The sequence below is a fragment of the Pimephales promelas genome, chromosome 2 (assembly GCF_988280905.1).
Source record: "Pimephales promelas chromosome 2, fPimPro1.hap1.1, whole genome shotgun sequence".
NCBI lineage: Eukaryota > Metazoa > Chordata > Actinopteri > Cypriniformes > Leuciscidae > Pimephales > Pimephales promelas.
Window position 1 is genome coordinate 8241689 of NC_142770.1, and position 9620 is coordinate 8251308.

The 9620-nt window shown below is 40.0% G+C and overlaps 2 protein-coding genes across 2 annotated transcripts in view; both read left to right on the forward strand.

The window, feature by feature from the left end:
- ftcd (formimidoyltransferase cyclodeaminase) overlaps positions 1-171 on the forward strand; it is a 6514-nt gene extending 6343 nt beyond the window's left edge. The window contains exon 14 of the mRNA XM_039682888.2: positions 1-171. Within this exon, the coding sequence (XP_039538822.2) occupies positions 1-84 (84 nt within the window). The 3' untranslated portion in view covers positions 85-171.
- Positions 172-3242: 3071 nt separating this feature from the next.
- Positions 3243-8326, forward strand: mstna (myostatin a). Its single transcript, XM_039682209.2, has 3 exons — positions 3243-3791; positions 4658-5028; positions 6972-8326. The coding sequence occupies exons 1-3, from the start codon at positions 3428-3430 to the stop codon at positions 7338-7340; spliced, it is 1104 nt and encodes a 367-aa protein (XP_039538143.2). The 5' UTR covers positions 3243-3427; the 3' UTR covers positions 7341-8326.
- The last annotated feature ends 1294 nt before the right edge of the window (positions 8327-9620 follow it).

The window sequence follows — 9620 nt, forward strand, 5'->3', positions numbered from 1 at the left end:
ACTGAAGCAAAAGTGTCAGCGCTCTTGAAGAACGCCAGAGAAAATGCCAATGTTGCACTGCAGGTGGCTGACCAGAGGAAATGATGGCACAGTCTGTACGGATGGCATGGCACAGACAGTAACTCACTACTGATCAAATAAAGACACTAGACTAGACACACTGACATACAATTTGTGTTGTTGTTTTTTTCTGCTGTAAAACTCTTTGGTGGACATGACCACATGTAAGTGTGTTCTTCTAAATGCATTATTATGCCCACTACAAAAACATGAATGATAACTAAAAATTGTACAGATATATTTGTTATTACTTTCTTAAGGAAGTGCTAGACCATAATGGTGAACTTGATTTCACTTAGAGATCAACATCTTTGTTGATTCTGGAACAACATTCCAATCGACCAATCAAATTTGAGAGACAAGTTAACAGTTTATATCATGTTTTTCTCCAACGGACCTCAATGCATGGGAACCAGACGGTTCAAGGTCCAAAAGACAGTTTCAGTGCAAACTGTTCAAAGGGTTTTAAATGATTTCAGACGATGAATAAGGGTCTTATCTAGCGAAACGATCGCTCATTTAAAAAAACAAAACAACGTTTAAGTTTTATAAGCTCAAATGCTAGCCTTGCTCTGTTCTGTGATGCAAGTTTGTGACTCCTGTTCGAACACGTTCATCAAAATGAACGGATCTTTTTTCATGTCATTTGGTTCATTCAACGAACAAAATGAACGAGTTGAGTCGGGAAAAGATTCGTTCATTTTGATGAACGAGTTCGAATAGAAGAGTCACGAACCCGCATCACACCCTAACAGTTTAGCAACAGCAACCATCTCTCAACACCCTGGTAACCACCCAAAATACCTTCGCATAATTGCAACGATTTTTGCACTGACAAGCACCAGTCACATTTTCATTAGACAACATAAGCACTTCTTGCCACTCCAAAAGTGCAAAAGAGCCTGTTTAAATGTCATTTTTTTATAAATGAGAATTTGTGCATTGCAGAGTTAATGAGTTTGGTTTGTGCAGTCATATTTTGAATAAGCAGACCCTCCCGGCATCTGAACCCAAAGCGGCATCATTCTTGAAAGAACTTGATAATCCACCAGCACCGGGTGGTGCTGTGACTGACCCACCAAAGGCCACCCTCAGTATCCCACTCCCTCTGCTATCAGCTGTTGTTATTTATGCATCTAATAAAGCTGCACTGCTGGACAAAGAGAGACAGGGAGAGCAGAGACATCTGTATCGGCAAATGTTACAGAACAGCTGTAGCAATAATTTCCTGAGTCCACTTCCCTGCATATTCAAGAAGCACATCATCAAAACACAGTGTTAAAAGTCTAAGAATGAAAAGAGCCCATTCATCAACATAAACTGGTGAATGCACCCATTTTCAAGTGTTGATATTTTGTACAATACTTATCAGAACAATAGCATCCCCCTAGCAACTACCCATATCATGATATGAAGAAAAAAAACCATATATCAACACTTTAAAAACATGTCAGAACAACCTAGCAACCCCTATTAAACGATTAATAACGTTAAAGCAAAAACACAAACGCGTTTTAAGAAGAAAACTCTCCATTGTATAGCAACAAGATAAAAATAACTCTAGCAACCACCTACAAATACAATCAAACCACATCTAACACAGTAAAAACCTCTCAGAACAACCTAGCAACCCCCTAGTAACAATCCATAACGACAAAGCAACAACATGACGATGTCTTAAAAATAACACTCTCAATTGTATAGCAACAGGACAAAAATCACTCAGAAACCCCTAGCAGCCACCTAGAAACATTGTCAACCATATTGCAAAACGTTAAGCTCCTGACAGAACAACCTAGCAACCCCTTAGTAACGATCCACAACAGAAAAACAACAACATGACAATGTCTTAAAAAGAACACTCAATTGTATAGCAACAAAATAAAAATCACTCTAGCAACATCACAGCAACCACCTACAAATACAATCAAACCACATCTAACACTGTAAAAACCTTTTACAACAACCTAGCAACCCCCTAGTAACAATCCATAATGGCAAAACAACATGATGGCGTTTTAAAAATAACACTTTCAATTATTTAGCAACAGGACAAAAATCACTCAGAAACCCCTAGCAGCCACCTAGAAACATTGCCAACCATATAGCAACACTTTAAATACCTGTCAGAAAAACCTAGCAACCCCCTAGTAACAATCCACAACAGAAAAGCAACAACATGACAATGTCTTAAAAAGAACACTCAATTGTATAGTAACAAGATTAAAATCACTCTAGCAACATCACAGCAACCACCTACAAATACAATCAAACCACATCTAACACTGTAAAAACCTTTTAGAACAACCTAGCAACCCCCTAGTAACAATCCATAATGGCAAAGCAACAACATAATGGCATCTTAAAAAGAACACTCTCAATTGTATAGCAACAGGACAAAAATAATCCAGAGACCTCTAGCAGCCACCTAGAAACATTGTCAACCATATTGCAAAACGTTAAGATCCTGTCAGAACAACCTAGCAACCCCTTAGCAACGATCCACAACAGAAAACAACATGACAATGTCTTAAAAAGAACACTCAATTGTATAGCAACAAGATAAAAATCACTCTAGCAACATCACAGCAACCACCTACAAATAGAATCAAACCACATCTAACACTGTAAAAACCTTTTAGAACAACCTAGCAACCCCCTAGTAACAATCCATAATGGCAATTAAAGCAACAACATGATGGCGTCTTAAAAAGAACACACTCAGTTGTATGGTAAAAAGCTAAAAATCACTCAGACCCCCCTTGCAGCCACCCAGAAACATTGTGTCAATATAACAGCACTTTAAAACCTGTCAGAACAATCTAGCAACGCCTTAGCAACTACCCATAACATGCTAAAACCACTCAGACCCCTCTCACAAATGTATAGAAATATGCGAAAACCTCCAAGCAACCATTCTATCAAACACATAGAAACGTCTTAGCAATCTATATAAGAATCCTCAGCAGCAGCATGATAAACATACATTTCCAGAGGTCCAAGAAGTGATTAAAAACATCTGAATGGCTACACACACGGGCTCATCCGATTTCAATTGATCATTATAATGAAATCCATATGATATTTATGGTATTTGCATTATAAATTCATGGTATGTACAAAAAAAAAAATAGACAGCTCCTGAAAATCCTCAAATCAAAATTTGCTTTCAGAATTTACCTCAGTGCAGTCTCATCTAGACTTGTTCTTATCAATCCAACCAATCACATGATATCTAACAGCAGGGAATCTTAAGTATAAAACTGCCTGGGAGGCTGTGCATCTGTCCAGTGCTGCTCGGAGAGAGTGCGTAAAGGTGCTGTCCATTTCCAAATGTGTAAACGTCTACAAAGATACATCAGAAGATATGTTTCTCCTTCTTTATCTGAGCTTTTGGAGTGTGCTGGGTTCACATAGTCAGAGCCTGAGTGCAACAACAACAACAACAACATCGCAAGCATTTGTGACAGCTGGAGACGACAACGGCCAGTGCACGACCTGTCAGTTTAGGCAGCAGAGTAAACTCATGCGCTTGCACTCCATCAAGTCTCAGATTTTGAGCATCCTGCGTCTAGAACAAGCTCCGAACATCAGTAGAGACACGGTCAAGCTACTCTTACCCAAAGCACCTCCACTGCAGGAGCTCCTCGACCAGTATGACCAAAATGGAGGCATTGGTGAGAATGAGGAACAAGGCAGCAGTGAGACCATTATTACCATGGCCACAGAACGTAAGTACCACAGTGTACTGCAATATATAGTGACCCCAAAGATATTCAGACAATGTTAAATGCATGTTACGTTAGTTCTGAGAAAGGGCTAGCATCATTTGCAGATGCTACTTGGTTTGTTTTTTTCTTGTAATTCAATGAAACTCACACTTGGGGCCATTGTACTGTCTGAAAGAGTTGACTATGAACCGACTATGGTTCATTCATTCAGCTGTTGTTGGAAGATGGCCAAAGGCAACAGACCTTACAGAGCGGAGCAAAAGAAACAACATGCAAAGCACATTTGGCCTGTAAAAATAACTCTTACAAAGATGTACAATGGAAACCTTAGTTTCTGCCAAAATACAGCAGTTACCCCATTGATGTTACAATAAAACTGGCAACTGGTATTTTACCACCATCAGAAAAAGTAAGATTAATTAAAGGTTTAAAAATGTTTAGGGTAACTCTGCCCCTGGATTTTAGTTCGACCATAATCAAAAACACTGGTAAGACTTCAATTAGACTGGACAAGTGAGTTTTATTAGTGTTGAAACTAAAATTGCTAGGAAAGTGGTGCCAGGAGCAAAGTTCCCCATCCCTAAACTATAGTTTACCATGGTAAATGTTTTTACACGGTTAGAAAAATGTGCTTTAAAGAGACAATTTATGTACCCTTAAAATTAGAACTTTACAGTAGTAATGTGTATCCTTAAAATGACTACTACCATTTGGTAGTAAGTTTGTAATACGGTACAAAAGTTGTCCCTTTAAAGGTATTGCCTGAGTAACAAGCTGTTGTACCCCTAAAGCTATTTTTTTTATTTTTTTCTGAGAGTGTAAGGTGAAAAGGTGTTCATGGTCTTAGTAAACTTAATACCTTGCAGCGCAAGCCATCGCCCATCTTGAGGGAATGCCGAAGTGTTGCATTTTCTCACTGAGCCCAAAGATTATGCCCGACAGCATCCTGAAGGCCTTGCTCTGGATCTATCTCCGACCAGCTGAAGAGCCAACCACAGTCTTCATCCAGATATCTCACCTGCGGTCATCTTCTGAAGGGAACAGCCACTCAAGAATACGCGCACAAAAAGTTGACGTGAATGCCCGGACAAACTCCTGGCAGCACATTGACATGAAGAAGCTGTTGCAGTTGTGGCTCAAACAGCCCCAGAGTAACTTTGGGATCGAAATCAAGGCCTTTGACACAAATGGAAATGATATGGCTGTGACCTCGCCAGAATCTGGAGAGGAAGGACTGGTAAGTCGGTGCATGGATTGGTACTTGTTTAGAATAGAACAAACTACAATGGGCTTTATGCCCAGCTGCACTACTTCCTGAACTTCAGCCAGCTCCTTGTTTCCTGTCTGCAATTATTGGCCAAATTGATTAATCCAGGTGTGCCTGACCTCAGTTGTCATGGCAACAATAATCAGACACACCTGAATTAATCAATTTGGCCAATAATTGCAGACAGGAAACAAGAAGCTGGCTGAAGTTCAGGAAGTAGTGCAGCTGGGAATAAAGCCAATTGTCAAAGGCTGGATTTTGATTAACAAATCTCCAAAAGCTTTAAGGAAGTGTGGCCCTTTTCCACTACACACACTCTTAGAAGAAAAGGTTCTATATAGAACCTTAAAAGGTTCTATCAGCGCTACATATTTGGAACCCCTAAAAGGTTCTATACACTCTTAAAAAAGGGGTTCCTCTGAGTTCTATATAGAACCCTGGGGTTCCATAGTTGGCCAATAGAACCTTTCACCAAAAAAAATGGTTCTATATAGAACCATTTTGGAGTTCCATTTATGAAGTGGGGGATGGAACCATTACTGGTTCTAAATAGAACCATTTCTTCTAAGAGTGCAGTACCAGCTCGACTCGACTCGGCTTGCCTTTGTTTGGTTTTCCACTGTGTAAAAGTTGTACCAGTTCCTGCTTTCGGATACTTTTTTTAGTACCACCTCCGGCGAGGTTCTGAGTGAGCTAAGGCGATACTAAAATGTGACGTGTAAACAATGCCGACTGCTGATTGGTCAGAGAGAATCGTCACCATTCATTGCGTCATCATTACACGTGCCAGATGGATTATCCAGAATAACATCGCTATTTTGAAATAGTTTGGCCAGAGGTAGTTACTAAATTAACTATTATGGCAACTCAGAAGAATACACCGTGGTCAAGAGATGCAGACTTTCCTTTGTTTGGTGGCCGAAGAGAGGATCCTGCGAAAGATTGACAGGGCAACGAGGAACAAAAGGCTATTCGGGTACTTGTCTGCAATGGAAAATGGAGTGAAAAGCGAGCTGAGTCGAGTCCAGACAAGCCGAGTCGAGCTGGTACTGGTTATGGAAAAGCGCCATTACAGTAGTCTAGTGGATAAAGGGATACTTGACCGAAAATGATTATCATCCAAATCTGGTCGTTATTCATCATCTTCCTCTCAAATGTGCACCTTGTGGAGTTTAGGCGTACCTTTAAGAACCTTGCCCTCTACCATGGCGGTCAAATCTTATTCAAACTTGGCACATCCTGGCAAGTCTGAATGAGATTTAAAAGCAATGGTGGAGGGACACAGTTTGTTTGAACTCAACAAGGGGCTGTAATTCTACTCCTTCACCTTTCACCCTTTTAGGGGTATATTGTAGTAGGCCAGGGGTGCCCAATCATGCTCCTAGCGATCGACTGTCCTGCACAGTTCATCTCCAACCCTAATCAAACACACCTGAATATAATTTTCAAGTGATCCTAAAGACCTTAATTGGTTGCTTCAGGTGTGTTTGATTGGGGTTTGAGATGAACTGTGCAGGACAGTCTATCGGCAGGAGCAGGATTTGGCACCCCTGCTGTAGGCCATCAACCAGAGCTCGCCTCGTATCTCAAGGGCCATTATACCATTGAACAAAGCCATTATACGTTCTCAAACTCGGTCCTGGAGGGCCACTGTCCTGCAGAGTTTAGCTCCAAACCTGATCAAACACACCTATCTGTGAGTTTCTAGTGATCCTGAAGTCCTTGATTAGCTTGCTCAGGTGTGTTTGATCAGGGTTGGAGCTAAACTCTGCAGGACCGAGTTTGAGAACCCCTGGTTTAGTTGGATCAGCTTTGGACAAGTGCATTGCAATTCATGTCAAGTATGTGCTTAATTGCACCTTTGCATACCTAGTATGAATGACCATGACTTGTTCTTATGTCCGCCCTTCCAGCAACCCTTCTTAGAGGTGAAAATATCAGACGCTGGCAAGCGGTCCAGAAGGGACACTGGCCTTGATTGCGATGAGCATTCCACCGAGTCTCGTTGCTGCCGGTATCCACTCACCGTCGACTTTGATGACTTCGGGTGGGACTGGATAATTGCGCCCAAGCGCTACAAGGCCAATTACTGCTCCGGTGAATGCGTGCAGAAGTACCCTCACAGTCACATCGTTAACAAGGCCAACCCTCGGGGCAGCGCAGGTCCCTGCTGCACACCAACCAAGATGTCACCCATAAACATGCTGTATTTCAATGACCGCGAGCAGATCATCTACGGAAAAATCCCTTCAATGGTCGTAGACCTTTGCGGCTGCTCTTGAGCCCAAGGGCTTTCCTAGTCACTACGACAGCAAGCCCTAACTGCTTTGGACCAGAGGGAAGTGAAAACAACCTTTACCTTGTCCCTTACGAAATAGTTCCTGTTAAAACAATTGACCACACCGGGTCCCAACAAGCCAACTTAGCCAAATCTTTTTGTTTGTTCTCATCAACTGTTGTACTCAACGACAGTGGTAAAAGGTGACAAGGGTTTCTTTTTTGAAGGTATAACAAGGCTTCCTCTTTGAAATCATTTAAGCATAGAGATGACCTGATGGGCTTTACCAGTGTGATTTCAGAATGTACAAATTGCAAAAAGTAAATTAATTGTAATTTTTAAGGGGGTTGTAAAGTTTATTATTTATATAAAGCTGCTTATCCCCCAGTGACCCAAAAAGAGGAACACTGACCCAGAAACTTACTCAACATGACGTCCAAACAAAAGACTTTCTGCAGTTGGTTCATAGCATGTGGGTGGTTGACAAATGACATGGATAGGAAACTTTTTAGTGCTGTAACTACGCTGTAAAAAAAATATTTTCAAGATTTGTTATCACAACATTTTTTTCTTTTGTCAAATCAACTTAAATAATTTATTTAGTTGAGATAACTTATTGTTTAGAGTTTCTGATGATTAAATTAATGTATTAACTCACTTTTTCCAGTTCAATCAACTTAAAATTTTAAGGCAACCAGGTTACTTCCTTTTTTAAGTTAAATCAACAATATTTTTTTTACAGTGTAGTCACAATTTCAATGCTTTTTAAATAGTTTTAAACATTGCTGGAACATGTCAACCATCGAAAAGCATGCTTCTTATATGTCAAAAAAAACTGCCAATTAAATAGTTATCCTACAAAATGTCTTAGGTTAGAGATGGTCATACTCATAGTGATCTTTTAAAACATGGAATTGTTTGTATAGATTGTGGTTTCAAAATCATTCTGTAGTTTTGATCTGTTGTACCAAGTAAAATGCCTGTTACTGATGTTTTTGAGGAGTTTTTTTTCACATGTCCTTAAGGGACCTCTTCAATGTTGTCCCTTCGTAACCCTTAACAGAGTGACACCATTGACACCTATCCAAGCATGTGGAGCACATTATGGCGCTCAAAAGCAACAACCCCATATTCCAAGGAAGCTAAAGCCTCTCCTGTGTTATTTTGTTATTTTGAGGACTCCCCAGGGTGATGGAGGCCCTGTGAGGCAACAATAGTAGAAGTCTGTCCACAGGACATTGAGTGCACTTCAAAATGTCCCCATTTGCGTTTAAAAAAAGATTTTGCACACTTTACTGCATGATTCAATAGTTGCACACTTTGAGTAGGCTGAAGTTATCTAGAATTACATATATAATACAGACTGAAAATAAGATATTCCCGAAGTGGGTGTGCTTTTTTACCCCCTGAATCAAACATTGAGCTATCAGAAGGATCAAATTTACATTTATTCATTTAGCTGACGCTTTTATCCAAAGCGACTTACAATTGCTATACATGTTAGAGGTCGCACGTCTCTGGAGCAACTTGGGGTTAAGTGTCTTGCTCAGGGACACATTGGTGTTTCACAGTTGTTCGAACCCAGGTTGCTCACCTGATATCAATACAGATCTTTTAAAGTTTGTACATATTGTTTCATGTTGAAATTGATCTACAGTGACAGTGCTGGTGACCTCATGCAAATGGAGAAACAAAATTCTCTTCTTTTGTAAATGAAGACACAGAAGATGCATCCTGGTTTTGGAACAACCTAACAAGTCAGGAGGATGAAAAGAGGGCAAATTATAGGCTATAAATATATAAATTATATATATATAATGCCATGCATATATAGGCTATGTAGGCCGTGCATATATATATATATATATATATATATATATATATATATATATATATATATATATATATATATATAATCAAGTTTTAAAAGTGAGAAAACACACTAGTCCTGGTTTCTTCTATTTAGAACAAGATTGTACTGCAATTCAGCAAATCCGATGCGAACTTCACCTTTTTTGACCCCACATCCATGTATAGTCCTAAAACACGTTCCTTATAAAACACTCCTTATAAAAAGCATATCCTCCTACAGTTTTTACGTAGGGATGAAGCATCTTTCTCTAGTGTGCAACACTACGCAGTTTCAGTTTCTTATAAATCACGTGGGCTGCCCTACAACGGTGGTCCAAAATTCCAGTTGCGTCAGAGAGGACAGCAGAACACGATGATAGGCTAGTGCATGTGGGACAAACGACACCCTGGCCGCTGATTGGTTGATCTAGCT

Excerpts from the sequence above, each read along its gene's own strand:
- mstna (XM_039682209.2), top strand. The coding sequence starts at position 3,428 with ATGTTTCTCCTTCTTTATCTGAGCTTTTGGAGTGTGCTGGGTTCACAT. Across the intron at positions 3,792-4,657 it reads TATTACCATGGCCACAGAAC|CGCAAGCCATCGCCCATCTT; the intron begins GTAAGTACCACA and ends AATACCTTGCAG. Across the intron at positions 5,029-6,971 it reads AATCTGGAGAGGAAGGACTG|CAACCCTTCTTAGAGGTGAA; the intron begins GTAAGTCGGTGC and ends CCGCCCTTCCAG.